The sequence below is a fragment of the Mesocricetus auratus genome, unplaced genomic scaffold, assembly GCF_017639785.1.
Source record: "Mesocricetus auratus isolate SY011 unplaced genomic scaffold, BCM_Maur_2.0 Super-Scaffold_100010, whole genome shotgun sequence".
Classification (NCBI taxonomy): domain Eukaryota; kingdom Metazoa; phylum Chordata; class Mammalia; order Rodentia; family Cricetidae; genus Mesocricetus; species Mesocricetus auratus.
In genome coordinates this window covers 67221917-67242271 of record NW_024429194.1, presented here as the reverse complement: position 1 = coordinate 67242271, position 20355 = coordinate 67221917, and the positions used below count along the sequence as shown (strand labels likewise).

Genomic DNA, 20355 nt, shown 5'->3' with positions numbered 1-20355 from the left:
GCCTAGTTCTTCTGAGTCTTTGAAATAGAGCTATTTTGACCTTTTCTTATCAAAAAACTTTCTTATTAAAAAGCCTTTCTTACAAATCATTTAAACCCATTCTAGATTACACATGTATAGCCATATGAATTTTTATTGTTGGGAAAGTTTTTATCAATACTTATTTGTACTTACGTAAATGACGTAAATGATTTGAAAAGCACTGGTCTCCCTGGAGATGAGGTCATGGTCAATGACCACGTCTCAGGGGACGGTTTCTAATTTATATCTTTTGTTTAAAATGTCAGTATAGGCCTTTAGGAACATTTCATTAATATGAGAAAAGAATAAAAGAACAGAGATTGCCATGAGAACTATAGTTTAATATTTTTCTCCGACCGAGAGTTCCACAACCGTTTCAAGGAGACCTCCTTCTTTTGAAGTTATCACTTCAGTCAGTGGAACTTGTCACACAGAATCTGCTGGATTTGGTGTGGCAGAAAACAAAGGAACCAAAGTCTCCTTTGGCTTTAAAATTAAAATTAAAATTCTATATTATCTCTTCAGTTCACCATTGTCACATGGAGGCAAGAAAACCTGAGGTGAGTCTAGAAGAGAGCCTATTGCACCACATCTATGATGTCACAGCTGAAGTCACAAAGTGTTGGGAGGGGCAGGTTACCAGCAGGGTACAGCTGTGATATGGGACTCAAAAGGGAGAAAGCATAAGCTGGGAAGGGCTTTGGCCAGGTAAGTGTCTGGGCCAAGTAGCCTGGTGGTGGTCTGGAAGGTGAGGAAGGGTGTCCGTGAGAAAAGCATCTGTTCCTTATCTGTCTGGATCACTGTTTGGGTTTGCAGGCCCAAGTGTGTTGACCAAGGGTTTTCCTTCCCTTTTACAAAACACTTGAAGGCTAGAGCTGACTGACCCCCACTCACGTTTCCACCCTCAGTAGACGACTGACTATGAATTCTCTCTAAGCTGCTCTCCATCCTCACCTTAGAGCTCATCTCAGGCCCTGGCCAGCCCCCTTCCCAGTCTTCAATATGAGCTTCTCAGGTTATGAGGGGGAGTTATCCTAGGTCAAATGTCTCCTTCCTCTCACCTTTATTCCCACATACCACACACACACACACACACACACACACACACACACACACACACACACACACGCATCAACATGCTGACCCACTGAAAACAAGGCCATTTCCTGAACTACTTAAGCCACGACATAGCTTCCTGCTCAGAGAGTGAGTGCTTGCTTCCCGCCATACATCTAAGGGAGTCTCCTCTTATTTATCTCAGGGCCTAAGCTATCTCCATCTTCAGCTCCAGAGGCCTGGTCATATCAAAAACATAGGCAAGAATGACATCCGAACAGCAGAGAAGGTAGGTGGAGCCAACAACGTTGCTCATGGGCCCTTTGGTTAGATTTGTCTACGGCAGGAGAAGTGGCTGCCCTGCTTCCCATATCCATCTGGCTGCACCTAGGGAGGGTAAACGGGGTTTTTCACAGTCCCTTATCTCCTTGGTGGAAGCAGCAATCAATAGTCTTTGCATTCTATCCCAGAAGTTTTATACCATTCCCCCAAAGTTTGCCTGGGTACTGCAAGCTTAGGGCAATCATTCTAGGGCCAGTGTTCTCTGGGCCTTTTATGTCCTCTATAGTATGAATCAAAGTCAGACATTCAATACCATGCTTCCCTTAGAGTAGGATAAAATAAAACAAAAAAATTCATTGCTGTTAAATAAAAGAAGCTAAAAACACGACCCAGAAAACATTACCTAAAGTAAGGGGGGATGTTTGCTGTGAGCTTATATATTAAGAGAGCTTCAGAAAGAAACCGGAAATTGTCTCAGGTCCATGAAGCACATGGCAGATGTTCCAAGGTAAGAGTTTGCATGAATTATGAGAAAGAGAAAGAAAGTCTCTCACAGGCTTGTAACTGTCTGTCCTAAGTGCTCTAAGTGGTTAAATTTGCCTCAGCCCTGAGATGGAGCAAGGAACCAAGAGGCTGTCTCAGCAAATAGAACAGTTGTTTTCTGTACATTGGCTGACCCCAAGAATAAAACGGTGACTCTCTGGTGATTTCATATGAACAAGCACCCTAGGTGCAGCAGAGTCTTGAGTTCTCTACTGAAAAAGTTTTGTTCTGCTGTGAGCAGAAGTTAACGAGACACTGAAAGGCAGCACAGGTCACAGTGACCCTTGACACGAGCTTCCCGTTACAAAGACCGTCATTTTCCAAAGCCCAGAATTGAGGTCATTCCCCCTTGTTTCATAGATGTGGAATCAAACTCATCCAGGCAAAGGGACTTGACAGAAAGCCCAGAACTCTGGCCCTAAATTCCATTCTTCTAGCTGTAATGTCACCAGCTTTCCAGGCACTCAACTACAAAGCAAGGGGTGGCAATAACCAATGCAGTGTGCAATCAAAAGACAATTGAGTTGGAATCCAGGCTCTTCCCTGGATGTAAGCATGTGTCAGCCTGAATTTGCTCCTCAGCAGAGGAGACCACCCGCAATTACATCACGGGATGTCTGCAGACAGACAGAATGTGGGTCTGTGCCCAGTTTGTGGAGGCTCAATCTTTTCCTACCAGGCCATTCTTCCAGGAGAGTCTCTCTGTCTCTCCTGCTCCTGAGGCACCTCTCCTCTTTTCTCTCTTCCCATCTCTGCCGCTCTATCTTCCTGCCAACACCACACACAGACACACACACACACAGAGAGAGAGAGAGAGAGAGAGAGAGAGAGAGAGAGAGAGAGAGAGAGAGAGAGAGAATTTGTCCCATTGTCCTTGCAAAACAGCTTACAATCATGTAACTCCAGTTTCAGGGTGATCTGAGGCCCCTGACCTCCAAGGACACCCACACTCATATGAATAGACACACACACCTACACATAATTAAAAAAAATACCCCTAAAAAAAAGCCCCAAGTGGATCCTAGTTCTGTTCTCTTTATACCCCCTGGAACAAGATGTATAGAACCCGTGGGAAAGACTGGGGGTGTTTTAGAGTAAGGGGCATGGCTTGAACTAGAATGAGGAACAGCTGTCCTCAGGGTCCAGGGAGAAATAACACTCTAGCTAGCAGTAACCTACACATGAGTCACCCACTGATTCCCAGAGAGATTTCTACCCAGTTCCATCCCGAAAACATGTTCATTAAGAGTCCTCTCTTATAGTGTCAAGGTCGCCATGTACACACGAGCTAGACACCAGCTCAGCAACAATCCATTTAGAGTGTAAACCCAGGCAGAGGCAGAGAACAGAGAGGTGGGGTATGTGCAGCACCAATGGTTCAGCCAGCACAGCGTTTATCCCTATGCACGAATGCACTCTGGGAGCCCACTCCACATAGAGGGATGCTCTCCCAGCCTAGACACACAGGGGAGTCTAAGCCCCGTTCCAAATAATATAACAGTCTTTGAAAATCCCCCAAGGAAGGCCTCACCCTCCCTGGGAAGCAGAAAGGGAATGTGTTGGGGGTTTGTGGGGAGAAAGGGAGGAGGAGAAGGAGAGGGAACTGGGATTGATGTGTAAAATAAGATTGTTTCTAATTTAAATAAATAAAAAAGTGTCCTCTCTTACATAGGCTGAGAGAGTATCCCTCCATAGGGAATGGGCTCCCAAAGTCCATTGGTGCACTAGGGATAAATACTGGTTCCACTGTCAGTAGATAGCTTTTTAAAAAACTTAATCCATTTCTATTAATCTATGTGTTGCCCAAGTCTCCTTTACCTCATCCACATACTGTCCATCCTGCTTTCCTGCTTCCTTCCTCTGGGCCTGGCTGGCCGGCCCCCAACTGACTGGATGCCTTTTCTCTCTGCTCACCAGTCCCAGCTATCCCTCTGTCTAGCTATTGGCCATTCAGCTTTTTATTAGACCAATCAGGTGCCTTAGGCAGGCAAGGTAAGACATCTTTACATCATTAAACAAATGCGGCATAAACAAATGTAACATCTTTACACAGTTAAACAAATATTCTATTCCACAACATAATAGTTCTTAAGAGTAAGACCTTATTGAGCCATCAATGCGCTCTGCCTTTTTGCCTATAGCTCATTTTATTTTGACACACTTTGTCCCTGGCCGAAAGAGGTCTACGCACTGTAACACCCACTTCCCTTTGCAGTTCCTTTCCCCAGAATCGTATTTTCTAATAAATGACATTTGAGGAAAACAGTAAGACCTTCAGTTCTGCTTCCCAGAATTGTAAAGTTTTTCAAGTTCTTCCTCAGCTCCCACCCTACACCTATCAGAAGAATGCATTTGGGGACACAAAGACAAATTGCATGCACATCCTCCAAAGGGCCCTAGGCAAGAGTGGGGTGTGGCTGTGATGGGCTGGAGGATGGCAAGTCAGGTGCTGCCTTCAGTGCCGCTCTGTGCACTCTAAAAGTTCTGTAAAACAGCCCTGACACCAAGAAGATGGAGCCCTGAGGGGAATATAAGATGTAGGATCGTGACTATTCCTAAAATTCAATAATTCTCACTAGTAAAACGGAATTAAGAGAAACCTGTAAATATCTTCCCTGCTTCTCATCACAATTCCATCATCTTTCTTTCCAGCACATCCATTGAAGAGACAATAAAATCACAGGTGAGTAAGACAGCCTCACCTGTTGGTTTCTTAGGGGGGCTCCTGGATTCTGGGAAGAAAAGTGAAGAGGGGGCTGTGGTCATGAGGCAGAAAATCTGTGTGGTAAAGATTACATCTTTGTGTGTGGCACACAGCCTTTGTGGTTGGGGAGTTTGAAAGGCTGGCAGGTCACTAATACCAAGGCCACATCGTAGTTCCAATGCCATTTCTACACCTGCCAGTTCCAGGTCAGGTTACAGGGTGTTTATAAGGCTCTGAGCTACCTGGGAGAAAAATAAACTTTTAGAATTTCACTTTAGTTCCAAGAAATATCTTTTATTCCACCACTTCCATTTTACATCAGGTCAGAGTTTTGGAGAGTTTGGATAATATTGCCAAGATTTGTCTTGTTGTTTCCAACAGGAAAGGGAGTTAGCAATCACCGAAACCCTGTGGGACCAGGTAAGTACACAGGGTTGCTTGTGACAACGCGTGACATTTGGGAGGAAGGGGGTAATTTCTCTTCCTTTAGGCAGATTAGTGATGACGGTTTCCTGTCCCTCTTGCCTTTTTCTACCACTCTTTGAACCCCAAATCCTCAAAAGCCCCCATACCTGAACATCTTTGTGCAGCTTCCGACACCCACCAGTCCGGCTCTGACCAGAGTCCTGTTGGTGTTGTTTGGTTTTACAGCTGTCGGACCCTTCAGGGTTGGGTGGCAGCCACAGACTTGTAAGTGCAGGTTTGGCTGCTCCCATGGGCTCAGTGTGATTGCAGCGCTGCGCTGATTCCACACGGTAAAACGAACGTGCCTGCACCTCCACGCTGGTTTAGATAACTTAGATGGTACTTACTACCTCCATCTACAAGTGTTTAGATGAAAACCCAAGGTGGAAAAGAACACTATAGATGAGCCCCATTTCTGTCCTCTCTCCCTGCAGAGTACCAGGTTGATGGAACCCTATGGAAAAGAATCTCCAAAGTGTTTTAGAATAAGGGTCAGGATATAAACTGAAGGTGGACCATCTGCTCCTGGGTTCATAGATAGAAAACACTCCAGGTAGCCATGTTCTGCATAGCCATGTATTTGTGAACCACTGTGTGGATGTTGATGGAAACCAATGTAGTTTTCATTTTGCTGAAGGCTAAAAATGTTAATGCTGTTTGAACTGTTCATTGAACATTTCATTCCTCCTTTTGAGAATCATCTGTTCAGTTTACTAACCAATTATTGATTGGAAGATTTGGGGAGGTGTGGTTCTTTCTACATATTAGCCCCTTCTGGTATACAGTTGGCAAAGACTTTTTCCATTTTGTAGCTGTCTCCACTCTACAGTCGTTTCCTTTGCCATGCAGATTTTGATGTATGTAACACCTCCCAATTCTTGGAGTTATCTTCTGTACTGTTGGAATCTTTCCTTTGCCATGCAGATTTTGATGTATGTAATACCTTCCAATTCTTGGAGTTATCTTCTGTACTGTTGGAATCTTTTCAGAAAGTTTTTGCCTTTGTCTATATATTATTTTTGTTTGTTTTCAGACAGGCAACTTTATGTAGCCTGGGCTATTCTCAAATACCTAACTTCCCATTAGCAATGACAAGAAAATGTGGAATGATACATTTAAAGTCCTAAAAGTAAATAACTGCCAACAAACGTCACTATATACATCAGTGCTATCTTTTGAAATTCACAGAGAAAGAAAACAGATCAAAACTACTTTTATATTCATACTGAATTTGTTTTATATTTATATAAAAGAAGGGATGATCTTTTTAAGGCAGGTTCTCTCTATTATGCAGCCCTGGCTGTCCTAGAACTCTCTATGTAGACAAGACTGGCCTCAAACAAAGAGACTCACCTGCCTTAGCCTTCAGAGTGCCATGATTAAAAGTTTGCAACACCACTACTGATTTGAATAAAAGAATTTAGTTGGGGCTGTCTTACACAAGGGATAAGTCTTTTCCCAAAGGCCATAGGTATCAGATTAAAAACCAAAGGCCAGGTGTGATGTAATAGCTCCCAAGCTGTTGATCAGAGATGTCCCAGGAGCCCAAAATACAATAAAAACTACCACTATTGCTTTTGAATTACCACCAGAAGCTGGTGATAAACCCTATTGCTAAAGACCACATATTTTGACCACATGACATGGAGGTATCAAGTTGATTCTGACCAGGTTACTTCCTGACTGGCTGGCTTTTGTAGTATTGGAAAGTGTATACAAGGCTGCTAAGGAGGAAAGCATCAACAATCTTACCGAACTGTGAACCCTGTAAACTACAATACAACAAATGTAGCATGATGTGCTTATAGGTGCAATAGTGGCAGGAACTTTATGTAGGTAACAAACTACTTTCTGATTTGACTTAAGACACACTCCATAGGAGGAAATATATACCTGCTACTGTAAATCCAGCCAAGAACCCATGGCTGGAAGTTTATAGGTCCCAGGGGTGGAGCTACTACTATTTTGCTAAGTGGACATAGTGTCAAGTTTCTTTGTTCAATAGACGATGGTTCACCCAGAAACTCACAACTGATCATCATGCTGTGAATAAATGTCTACAGAGCATTCAGCCATAATTAGGAAACCCCATATCATATTCTCTCCTTCAAATTCTCAAGGATCATCATGGAAAAGAGGCAAAAAAGACTGTGTAAGAGTCAGAAATTGGTGAGGACAGGGTGAAACAGTATCTTCTAGACATGGCAGGATCTCTGCACTCATGAAATCACAATAGCCATGGTTGTCTGTATAAGACGTGCACAAGAGTAAGCCAGTTGGCATTCATGTAGAGAGGGAAGTTCCCATGAGCCCACATACCTAACTGAGGGGCTATTGGCATCTTAAGGCTTCTTGGGGAAGAGTCAATTTTCTTTAAAGCCATAGTCCCTGCCATATTAACAACACCCAGTGGATAGCTCCACACACACAAGTGTACAGGCAGCACAAATTGGACTTGGTGCTTTGCTGGGGGAAAAAAGACAACCTGAAGATGGGAGTAGGTGGGAGTTGATCTATGAGCTAGGGGGAGCAGGGAGATGGCTATTTGGTCAAAATACTTTGTATACACATATGAAATTCTCAGAGTTAATAAAATATTTTTTAAATAGACCTCTCTTGGCTTGAGAAATAGCTCTGTAGTTAAGAGCACTTTTTGCTCTTGCAGAAGGTCCAAGTTTGGTTCTCAACACCAACTCCGTAGCTCACAACCATCTGTAACTCCAGTTCCAAGAGATACGATGCCCTCTTCTGACCTCCACAGGCATCAGGCATATACATGGTACACTTACATTCAGGCAAAACATTCAGATATCTTTTTTTTAAGTGGGACTCTGAAAACTTTAAAGTTTCAGCTACCTTATTCTTTTACTAAAATTGTTCTTTTGACAGTTCCACACATGCATATAGTACATTCTGATAACTGCCACTGTCTCATTTCCCTCCTACCTTCCTGACACACACCCTCCTCACAAATCCCTTTCCTACATTCATTTTCTTTTTTTGTGATCCACTGAGCTTAGCCAGGGGCCTGTAAGACCATGGGTTTGCTACTCTTCCTCTGGAGCATGGTAAGTGCCTCAGTGGGTACGCAGCTGAATGCAATGTCTGCCTCCCCTCAAAATGACAGTCTAATCAGTCGTCATTTGTATCAGACACTGCCTGCCTGGGGGCATAGTACTAGTCTCCATTATTCAAACAAGTTATGTTAGTTGTGTTCTCCCTGCTGAGAGGTGTTCCTTTGTGGGACTCCAACTTTTGCAGGAATTCCCCAGCCACTACCGTCACCATGATGGCCAGCCAGCTACAGATTTGCCTCTGCTGTGCTGGGGATGATGCTTTTGATACAGGACACACTGTGACCAAGACTCTGTGGGATGCAGGAGGCCCACTCAAACTCATTTTTACCTTTTCTCTGGGTCCTCTCAGCCAGACGGCAACTGGTTTTTGTCACTAGGGACACCCATCGTGCCTGTTGTGAGGACTGCAACAGGTCCCGCATATGTCTCACACCCCGTGCTCTGGCCCGGCCAGGTGGAGTGTGGGTGCTGGTTTCTGTGTGATTCTTGGGTTAGACACTCCAGGGTACTCTTAGCTTCAGGCCGTTGTGTCACACTGCTGCCAGTGCCTTAAGCCCAGAGTTGTCCTAGCTGCCTTGCCACCTCAGTCTACCCAGCTCAGTGTCATGTTCCCACACCCGCTCAGCCTCTCTCCAGCTTGATGTCGGTGGTGGTTTGGATGAGGATGCCTCTATAGGCTCATCTGTTTGAATACTTGGTCCTCAGCTGGGGAAACTTTTGGGGAAAGATTAGGAGGTGTGGCCTTGCTGGAGGAGGTGTGCCACTGTCAGTGGGCTTTGAGGTTTCAAAAGTCCATGCTAATCCTAGTTATCCCTGCCCCCCCCTCTGTGTGTGTGTGTGTGTGTATCAAGATGTAAGCTCTGAGACATGGCTGCCAGTCTCCCTAACATAGACTCTAAATTTCTAAAAACCTTAAGCACCATACAAAGGATTTCTTCTATAACCTTGGTCATGGTGTCTTATCATACCAATAGAAAAGTAACTAAGACATTGTTCTAACAGTGCTCATGTCTGGGGATGCAGGTGTAGGGTACTGCACCTTCCAGGTACCCACCACTGACCTCATACATGGTTTGAATGAGAATGTCCCTCGCAGGCTCATTTGTTTGAATGCTTGGTCCTCAGTTGGTGGATTGTTTAGGAAGGATTAGGAGGTGTGGCCTTGTTGAAGAGGTGTGTCACTATGAATGGACTTTGAAGTTTCAAAAGCCCATGCCAGGCCCAGGCCCAGGCCCAGTCTCTCCCTGTCCCTCTCCCTGTCCCTGTCCCTGTCCCTCTCCCTGTCCCTGTCCCTCTCCCTCTCCCCCTCTCTCTCCCCCTTTCTCTTCCCCTCTCCCTCTCCCTCTCTGCCTCCTCCTTGATGTAAGCTCTCAGCTACTGCTCCCATGCCATGCCTGTCTGCCTGCTGCTACTCTCCCCACAATGATGGTCATGGGCTCACCTTCCAAGACTGTAAGCAAGGCCAATTAAATGATTCCTTTCAGAAGTAGCCTTGATCATGCTTTCTCTTCACAGCAATAGAAAAATAACTTCTACCCCATCCCAGTGTGTCAGGTGCCATTTGCTGGCTGGTGCTGGCTTCTTCTCTGCAGGAGATTCGACAGAACCTGTCATGTCTGTTTCCCACACTTTCCACTGACCTGTCTATCCCTTTGTGTGTTTCTGGTCACCAAGTTCTCTCACCAGAACAATCTGTTCTTATTTGCCTTGATCCTTCTCCCTCACATGTCATGGAGAAGCAACTTCTAACTTCCATCTTACTTAGAAGTCCTTAAAGGTATAGCTCAGACTGACCCCAAATTCAAGATTCCCTTCAGCACTGGCCTAGTAGCTGGCACCAGCATGGCCAACAGTATTCGTTTTCAATAGCTGTGCTCAGTTTCAACAAAAGAAGGGCTGGTTAAACAGGAATGAAATACAATAGTGAGTTTCACTAACGTTCTCTTCAGAGCCTAGGCCTCCTTAGATATATTACTAACATTCACTTACCACATGGAGAAATGGCCTGGAGACCTATGTAGAGCTGAAGTCATTGCGGGTTATTACTGGGGCTAAAAAGTCTGTTGGAACTCACACTGCATACACTGGAGGAATTGAGTTATGATATAAACATGATATGTACTATAAGCAAGGAGGTTAGATCACTTGATTTTATGTATAAGTTCCCTCTGTGATAAGGTGATAGTTCGTAATACTAATCTTCTGTGTGTTTTTTTTTCTTCTGCCAGGTGCTAACAGCCTTTAAAGGCATCCAAAAGGAGGTGAGGTTAAATTTTGATTCTCTTTCCTGCCTTTTAACATCACTTTTCTTCCACACCCTGTTGGGATGGGAACACTTACCCAAGGTGTTCGCTTCAAAGACTATGACTGATCTGTCACTCCAGGAAACTGAAATACCTAACAATTCCCTCTGAGGAACTATAGCACAATACCAGAGGGAGCAGGATTGAATTTACCAGAAACTCTCCCAAAAGAATTATTGATGTGAACATATGAAACGCTGACCAGGGAGTACACTGAGGGGAACCCTCGGGATAGCATGATAAACAGCCTTGGGAGAGGACATGCCTCTGAACTGTGGGGAAGTGTGAACTATAACCCAGATCTAAACTTTTGACCTCTATGCAGAGTTCAATTTCTTTTCTAAACACTGGTCGAATGTTTAAACATTATATTGAAGCAGGCTGAGCTTGTTCAAAATGCTGAAGCTCCTCAGACCCACCAAGTGCCCTGCTGCATGCACATTCTTCTCCCCCTTTCTCCCCTCCTCCCTCTATTCTTACTCCTACCCCTCTTCTTTATGTATATAGTAATATATGTTCACAATTACCTATTCACTTACACAGGCTATAATCAGAAGAAAAGCTAATTTTGAATATGTATCATATCATAAAACAAAGGCAAGCAAGCAACTTCCTTACACACTTCTTTTATCCCTCAAAGAAAGGTATAATGTCATTAAAAGTTTAGACTCTGAGCATGCCGGGGGCCCCCTGTCGTCTTAGGAACAACCGTCCTCTCTTCCTAGGTGGAGAGGAATAATGAACAAGGGAGCTGAGGAGGCACTGGAAGCACTTCCAGTCTCTCACCACCAAGATCACTTTGGTCCCTGGAACTGGGTCCCATTCTGTGATCCAAGTAGTCACACCATGTGTCCTGCTAGAGCTTCCTCTTATGAAAGTCACAGCAGACTTTGCTTCTGGCTAGATCAAGTGGGCTCTGGACGAGATCAAAAATGTCATAGTCCCACCCATTTCTACCTCTGCAGTCAGGGCGCTTTCTCTGTACCTAGAATTTTAGTCTCTTGAGATCATAGTCTCCTGCAGACAGAAACTGAGCTGCGGGGGGCAGGGGGGACACTTTTTGTGTTGACTTGGGATGTGTATGACGTTAACAGCCCATCTGCTCCCAGCCCCTCACGGAAGGCCTCTCTGGTGCCTTCTCTTAGAGTAATTCAGATACAATACTGTCCCTTCCCTACCAACCTTTGTGTTGGTTCAGACCAGATCCCCTAGTTATGGTTAAAGGGAAAATTTTTAAATCAAATAATAAGATAAGACAAGCAAGGTGCTGGAGAGAGTTAATGCTCTCAGAGAGGGTTCCCTCACCCCCAAGGTAGCTAACAAAACCAGGTCCAGGGACATGATGTCCTCTTCTGGCCTCCACAGGTACTGCAAGCATGGAACACAGCTCAACACTCAATATACATGAAATAAGTAGTCTTTTTTGTTTGTTTGTTTTGTTTTTAGAAACAGAGTTTCTCTGTGGCTTTGGAGGCTATCCTGGCACTTGTTCTGTAGACCAGGCTGGCCTTTAAATCACAGAGATCCACCTGCCTCTGCCTCCCAAGTGCTGGCATTAAAAGTGTGCAGTGCACCACCACCACCAAGAACTCTTTTGTAGTTTTTCTTTCTTTAAGAAAGAAGTCAAGCAAAAGAGAGTATAAAATGTGGTGATTAAGACAAGTCTTATTTCTGATTAGCCCCACATTAGAGCAATCAGCAGCTGTGTATACCAAGTACAAATGACCTTCCCAAGTCTATAGGGCATCCCTAGAGACACCATGAGGAAAGCACAGCATACAAGCTAGAAGCAAATAAGCAAACTTTTTCTATGTGCATTCAGGCTGTGGGTAACAAGCTGTGTGCCCCGTCTCTACTCACTTTATTATCCAGTGTCTGAAGCAGCCAGCTCTGAAATATACAAAACCAATATAAACTCTTTTAGGGAATGTAGAGTTCCATCCCACATGTCCCACCTTTGGTTTCTGTTACTGTGAAGACACACGATGACCACAGCAACTCTCATAAAGAAAAACATTTAACTGGGTGGCTTGCAGTTTCAGAGGTTTAGTCCATTATCATCATGGCAGGACATGGTGGCATGCAGGCAGACATGGTGCTGGAGAAGGAGCTGAGAGTTCTACATCTTGAGCTGTAGGCAACAGGAAGTGAACTGACTCACTGACATGGCTTGAGCATATGAGACCTCAAAGCCCACCTCCACAGTGACACACTTCCTCCAACAAAACCACACCTACTCCAACAAGGACACACCTCCTAATAGTGCCACTCCCTTTGGGGGCCGTTTTCTTTCAAACCACCACACCACATGCCTGTGCTCCACAATTAGACACCTCTGGAGACTCAGGAGTACCAGCCTTCTAAGTCTCTCACCACTGAATCCCCATTCTCTTTCAGCTTCAGGAAGACGCTCGGATTCGAGGTAAAAAGAAAGATACCAAGGTTTGGATATGGGAATAAGGGGAGGAATTTGAGAAGAAAGGGTTTATCCTGAAGTCTCATCTGACGATCCACTATCTGGATTACAACTGGACTCTGGCTTCCTTGCCATTGAGCTGAACATTGGCTTTCCTTGAAGCCGCCATAGTTCTCTCCATCCAGCCCAGTTACCTGAAGTCTTGGTCTGTTAACACTGTTGTCACAGAATGCCATAGATTAGTGACTTATAAACAACAGAAATGTATTTCTTATGGCTGGTTGGCAGATTTGATTGTTGATGAGGGCTACTCCTCTGTGTTAGCTGCCTCTCTGCTACTGACCAGAACCAGGCTACCTCCTGAATCATGGCTTCTCCTTTTCATTGTATTTTTTCACAGTGGAGGTGGTACAAGGAGTTGTTTTTAACAAGGATATTAATCCAAGACAGAAAGATAGCTCAGAGATTAAGAGCACTGACTTCTTTTCCAGAGGTCCTGAGTTCAATTCCTACCATACATGCAGGCAGAATACTATATATACATAATAAATAAATCAATCTTTTAAAAAACAAGGCTATTAATCCAATTTGTGAGAACTCTGGCTTCCAAAGCTCTGCTTCCAAAAACCATCACATTGGTGATTTGGTTTTAATGTGTGGTTGTGGAGGGGCCACAGCATTCCATCTGTAGCACCTGGGCTGTAATGGAAGGATCTGGAGACAGAAGTGGCTCTTGAGAAACTGAGAACTCCTAGCATTCAGTCAGACGTGGCTCTTTCCAATAGAGACAACTGACCTCTCTCTCTCTCTCTCTCTCTCTCTCTCTCTCTCTCTCTCTCTCTCTCTCTCTCTCTCTGTCTGTGTGTGTGTGTTTGCATGCCTTCAGAGACCAGAAGAGGTCATCAGATCCAGTACAACTGGAGTTAGAGGTGGCCATGAACAACCCACTGTGGGTACTGGGAACTGAACTCAGGTCCTCTGAAAGAGCAGCAATTGCTTTTAGCCACTGAGCTGTCTCTCCAGAACAAATTTTAGTTCCCAAAATATTCAAGACTCTGGAATTGCCATCAAAGCCATGCTTGGGGTTCCTTCCTCTACTCTTCTCAGAATAGAACCCATCAGTCATGGTTCATTTGGGTTTTGTACTTACTCAAATTATCCATATCTCTTGTTAAGAAGCAGGAGTCCTAGGGTGTGCTTGAGTTCCTGGGATGCCAAAAAGTTCTATGATGCCAAAGCCACTTAGCCATCCATCAGGTGAAATGGGATTAGTTCAAAGACCTCTAAATGCCATTAAAGGGTTGAAGGTACTTTATCTGTGGGTACAGTAGGCAAAAGGGCACTATCTGAATTGGGGGGATATCTCCAGAAAACAGAATTCATAGAAGTAAAAATCTTGGGAATATTTAAATATAGGCAGTTCAGAAAAGATTCCCTCTGATCTTTCAGTTGGCAAGAGTTTTCATCTTGCATATTCAAAGCCCTTGGTTCAATACTTAGCATCATATAATGCCTATAATTCAAGCACTCAGAATAGAGACAGGACGATCAAGAGTTCAAGGTTATCCTTGGCTGCATAGTGAGTTTTAGACCATCCTAGGATACATCATATCCCATCCCAAATAATATAAAATCCACAGGCTTGGGAGAATTCTGTTAGTAAAAGACTGGTCATGCAAGCATGAGGACCTGAATTCAAGCCTGAAATCCACATTTTAAAAGCTGAGTATGGTTGCATGTGCTTGTAACCTCAGCAATGGAGTAGTGAAGGTCAGTGGATCCTTGAGGCTTGCTGGTCTACTCTTACTTAGTGAGTTCTAGGCCAGTAAGATATCCTGTCTCAAAAAGCAGTGCAGACAGCATCTAAGGGGCAACATGTGAGGTTGACTTCTGGTCTACATACAAACACCACTTTCCCACAGTGCCCCTCCCCAAAAACTGCTATAAAAAGTAAGAAAGTGGGAAATGGCTCCTCCAGGGCAGTGTCTGAGCCTGAGGCAGTTGACTCACCAGCCTGGTTGAGCAGAGATTTCTAGTGCCACAACTGATTATGCTTCACAGCTATCTGGTGCCACATCCTACACTCTTCCAATAGACTCTATGTTACCATGAGTCTGGCCGCCCCCCACTCTGACTGACTGGATATGTGAGCTTGGCAGCTGGGGAGGCATTTCCAGACCCCTGTAACAGAATGTCTCCTTCCTTAGGCATGAGCAACCGTTATATGACATCCATGCCATCTGTAGCCCCCAGGACTGGGTAAGTGGCCCTATTCTGATGGACTGGAAAAAGGGATAACATCCACTTGGATGTGGCTATGATGGCCAGAAATGTAGCTAGCTATGAGTGGCCAGAAACATAGCTATGAGCCTGCCTTCAGAAGCCTATAGCTGTGGCACATGCCATCCTGAAAGAGCATGAGATGGTCTTCCCTCACTCTCAACTGATGGTAAGAGGCAAAGCCAAGGCTTCTTTCTCCATTCAGAATTCCCATCAGAAATTCCCAAAATCCCACAATCAGACCTGGACCTCACCTGGAGATTTTGAGACATTCTCCTCTTTGAACTGGGGAGTGGGCTTGAGTTCTGAGGTTCTGTTCCCCTGCCTCTCATATGATGTCACAGCTAATAAAGGCACTTAGAAAGACAGTGAGTTGGATAGAAAAGTCATTAAGAATGATAAAGAATCAATGGCTTCCTTAGGTTATTGAATCAACTAATGGAAGCTTAAGAGCCCTGTGCCACAACACTGGGCACAGACGAGGGTGAAAGATCCAGCCACTATCTAGAGATTTAATTTAAGCATCAAGAATGACTTCCAACAGTGACACCTGAAAGTTCTTAGTGAGTAGTGAAAAAAGACTACAGCATTATACTTCAGGTGGATTTAGAGATATTTTTAAAGTATCTCTTTGACATGTTTCAGGTATGGCCCTGCCTAAACCAAGAACTGGAAAAGGTGAGCTCGCTAGACCCCACCTGAACAACTTATCCTTCTCAGAGCACTGGCCTTACAAAGCAAATCCATTCCAATTTTCAGTTATTCGTGTTTTATAGCGTGGAGGCTTGAACCCAGACTTGCCAGGCAAATGCTCTACTACTGAGCTATATCTACAGCTCCCTTTTTTCACTTTTCATTCTGAATCATTGTCTAAGTTGCCTCATTCTCATTCAGTAGCCTGGACATGCCTTAAACTCGAGACCTTCCTGCCTCAGCCTCCTTCATAGCTAGAATATAGGTCTGCGCCACCATGACCAGCACAAGCTTGCCTTTTAAACAGATTGGTAATTATTCTTTAACTTGATCAGTGCTGAACATGTAAGGAACACTGACAGGCAATAGGTTTTTACAGAAATTCTAAATTTAATTATCACAAACCTTCGCCAGGAGGAACAATAATGACTGGCCAAAACTCCTCTAAATCTATCATCTAATCTTAATACTCTAAAGCCAGGGGCATTTTCCTGATGAGATTCAACTCTGATGAGTTATGACTCTTAATCCAAGTGCCTAACCAGGGCTTTTTTTCCTCGTGGAACTGGAAGCCCAGAATCAGTAATGCCCATTTCTGCTGGTGTAAATGCTCAAAGACAGCAGAGAATGTGAAGGTTGGAAAGACTGGGATGTTGTTCCTTCATGATCTACCATTCCTCTTATTTGGTACAGAAGTGTCAAGCCTCCAGATTTCTCTACAGCCCCAAAGTAGGATCACAACTCAACTCTGGAGAGCAGCCATCAGAAACCATCCCTACAACCTAAGAACATTAACTCGATGACCAGCCAGCCTTCTACCCTAGACTCTAACTCTGTCATCAAGAAGGGACGCCTGTGTTTCTTCCAGGTATTTCCTCAAATACCCTTCTCTGCCTACTCTTCCTTGACTACCCTCTAATAAATTGCAGGGACCCAGACTTCCTAGGTACTCTTGACAACATGGCAGAATAATGCCCCAGCAAGCAGGGTAGTCCAGAGCAAAGGTGCTGAGGTTGAAAAAGCAGACAGGTGAAGGCATGACCAGCCTGTGTTCTTTTGATCTCTCTGGTCAAGACAAAGAACCAAACAGACTGTGCCAGCCATAGGTGGTTCTGTATAGGAAAGAGTGTTGATGAATCAGAGAAAAACAACAGGTGAAGAGATGGAACAGTGGAGAGGTTAAAATACTGATGAACGTGAAGCCCATAGTTTCTTTATAGAAAGTATTTTAGAAACTAGCATTACTTTGGGGACTTAATTCAGCACCAAGAGTCAAACACTAGGTAGACACGCATAATGTCTTGTATCAAGTTTGTTCTTTGACAGTTTCATACAACATAGAGCCCCCTCTCTAGTACCCCTCCACCTGATAATCTGGCCCTCGCTACAGTCTCCCTCCCCATAGTCATGACTTTTAGTCATTGCAGTTGTTCTGTTGAGACCAAGTGAGTTTATCCTGATTTGTTTGTGTGATCATGGGTTTGGAATTATCCACTGGAGCCTGGTGAGCTTTTTAGTGGGTACACAACTGGGGGAAGAAAATGATCGCCTCTCCCCCAGAATCCGTCGGTAGTTCAAGAGGGAGAGGTAGGGGTCCCATCTTCCCTAACCCATGATTGACTCTTGATAGGCCAAGTCTTGTGTAGGTTTACTGTAGGATCCATAACTGCTATGAAGTCATGGTCATATTGACTATGTCAGAAGGGCCCATAAGACAGTGTTTCACAGCCATTTTCCCTGACCTCCAGCTCCTACATTCTTTCTTTCTCCTTTTCTTCAGGGTTTCCTGGGCCTTAGCGGGGGGGGGGGGGTTATGACGAGCCTATTTAGAGCCAAACACTCATCTCTCACATTCTCTTTGAGCACCTTGAGCACCATGCATCTTTTCATTACCATCATTTATCTCAGAAAGACTTCTCTGATTCAAGGTGAGAGTAGCATTTGTCTGTGGGTAAAACCATAAATATGCAAAGGTGCTCAACTGCCTTCAGATTCTTGTTAATAATGCACTTGAATATGGTGCCACCCATGGACACTATTTAACCAACAGGTCATTTCCTCAACCCTGTTAACGCTCCTTTACCTTAGGCTCGTGTGACTCCAACCCCGTAATGCAGGAGACTGCCTGAAATGCTTGCCTCTCCATGGCCTCCTCCAGGGCTTACAGAGACTCCTTCTCAAGACACAACCTGAGTTATGGGTGATGAAAAAGTTGATTTCATCTGCCTAAGTCTTAGTACAGTGATTATGTATTTTCTTAAGTGTCCCCTCTGAAATAGGTTATCCCATTCCCCCAATAAATAATCAAAATACAAAGAGATTCTAATATTCAAAATAAGATTGCATCCTTCTAAAAGATTAGTCAGAAACTTTGTTATCTCCCAAAAGCCCACTTTTGATTCAGATGGGGAAGCATAAATCTTCCCCGTTAGTGCAGCCGGTGCACAGTGACAAGGATGCTGAGTTGGGCCTGCTCGGCCACACAGTCCACAGTAATTGCCCTCTATTACATTGGTTTATGCTGGATGCCTAGATGGGAGCCTGAAGCTGATCACATGACCACAGGTATACCTTCCATGTCACCTGACATGTCACCTGACCAGTGCATTATCTTCCAGGGCTCAGCTCAGTTGCCTGATAAGCAAAGGCTATAAGACAGACATCCTCATTGCCAGAGTCTATGGCAGCAACTGGGAACTTGGAAACCAACTGAGAACCAGGCACATCCGAACTGCCAAGCAAAGAACCCAGCAGATAAACAATGGAGAAATAAATGTGATGTAAACAAATGTCATCTTGGTTCTTCCTGGGTTGTGGGATATGATGACAGAGCTGGTAAGCCACAGCTCTGAGCAATGGGAGAAAACCATTGTACACTCATTCTGTCTCTTGTTCTTCTTTGTGGGGTTCAGTGAACTTTTGTGTGAAATAAAAAGACATCAGGACTGAAGGTTCCTTTCATGTCTAACACACTGTGTCCCTACTAGCCTCAAGGTACCATTCCACCAATCACCCCCAGCTATGGGAGGACCACCTAATCCAACAATTTCTTATACTATTTAGAATTTTGTAAATATAAATACATATGTTACATGACAAGAAAGACAGATTTTACTTCTTTTCTAAACACTATCTGAATAAATGAACACAACATATTGAATAGCTTTACAGCATAGAATGTAATCCCAGGAGAGTCACTGTACTGGCTGGTTTTGTCAGCTTGACACAAGCTAGAATCATCAGGAAGAAGACTCAGTTAAGGAAATGCCACTATGAGACCTAGACGTAAGGCATTTTCTCAATTAGTGATCAACGGGGGAGGGTCCAGCCCATGGTGAGTGGTGCCATCCCTGGACTGCTGGCCCTGGATTCTGTAAGAAAGCAGGCTGAGCAAACCATGAGGAGCAAGTCAGTGAGCAGCTCCCTTCCATGGTCTCTGCATCAGCTCCTGCCTCCAGGTTCCTGCCCTGTTTGAGTTCCTGTCCTGACTTCCTTCAGTGATGGACTTATGATCTGGAAGTATAAGCCAATAAATCCTCTCTTCCCCAGCTTGCTTTCACCTCAGCAATAGAAACCCCAAGACACAGCCAGTAAGGCAATAAGTATAACACTAAAATGATCTAGTTAAGTTCCTAAATAGTTCACCTCCTTATATACTGACTTGGCATTAGTTAAAATTCAAATTTTAACTCATTAACATAGAACTACTAGGGGGCATTGCATAATAGTCGACAGGAATTGCTGGTTAAAAACAGAAACCAGATGCAGTTCTCTATTTTCATGTCAGTTTTAACAGCAGTTAAAATATACTGTGGTTCTTCTACTTCTAAAAGTAGGGTCAGAGGGCAAACTCTGAAGAAGAATAAGGGAAGCAGCGGAGGGTGGGAGAGAGGCTGATAGGCTGGCTGTGATGAAAGTACCCAATGTGCATATACAAATGCCACAGGGAAACTATCCAGTGTGTGCACGTGCTGTCCCGATTGTAAAGGTTACCTGACTCCGATGTGATACAAAACCAAAGTCTTTCAGCGGTAAGAGAACATAGTGTTTCAGACACATTTAAAAAATATGCCAAATATTCCTGAAAATAGAATCAAATAACCAAAAAAGAAAAAATTACAGAAGCATATTTACAAGTGACTCATATCAGAGTTAGACTTTGAATTTGTTTACGAGAGGAGAGAGCAAAATAGAGTTTCTCTAGGGATCTGGAAATGTGAAAATATAATAGCCAAAAGGAAGCAGATTAGGAGCAAAAAGACATGAAGCTGAGAAAAATGTCAAAATTGAAACATAAGAAAAATGTTAAGAAAATACAACCTACAGTAATGAAAACCTTATAGACAACAACAAAGTCTAATGTGTAGTTAGAGGCTCAGAATAGACTACGGAGCAGAAAATGCAATAGTGTATTAAAGCCAAGGTAAATGGGAGAGGAGATGGATGGATGGGTGGGTAGGTGGGTGGATGGGTGGGTAGGTGGGTAGATGGGTGGGTAGGTGGGTGGATGGGATA

At 44.0% G+C, this 20355-nt stretch overlaps 1 protein-coding gene across 1 annotated transcript; it reads left to right on the top strand.

Annotated features, from left to right (window-relative positions):
• Window positions 1-623: 623 nt before the first annotated feature.
• On the top strand, window positions 624-18629 carry CUNH12orf54 (chromosome unknown C12orf54 homolog). The gene is made up of 9 exons (XM_040752795.1): window positions 624-729; window positions 1283-1366; window positions 4555-4585; window positions 4988-5026; window positions 10377-10409; window positions 12849-12873; window positions 15075-15126; window positions 16534-16708; window positions 18459-18629. The coding sequence occupies exons 2-8, from the start codon at window positions 1344-1346 to the stop codon at window positions 16571-16573; spliced, it is 243 nt and encodes an 80-aa protein (XP_040608729.1). The 5' UTR covers window positions 624-729; window positions 1283-1343; the 3' UTR covers window positions 16574-16708; window positions 18459-18629.
• Window positions 18630-20355: the final 1726 nt, after the last annotated feature.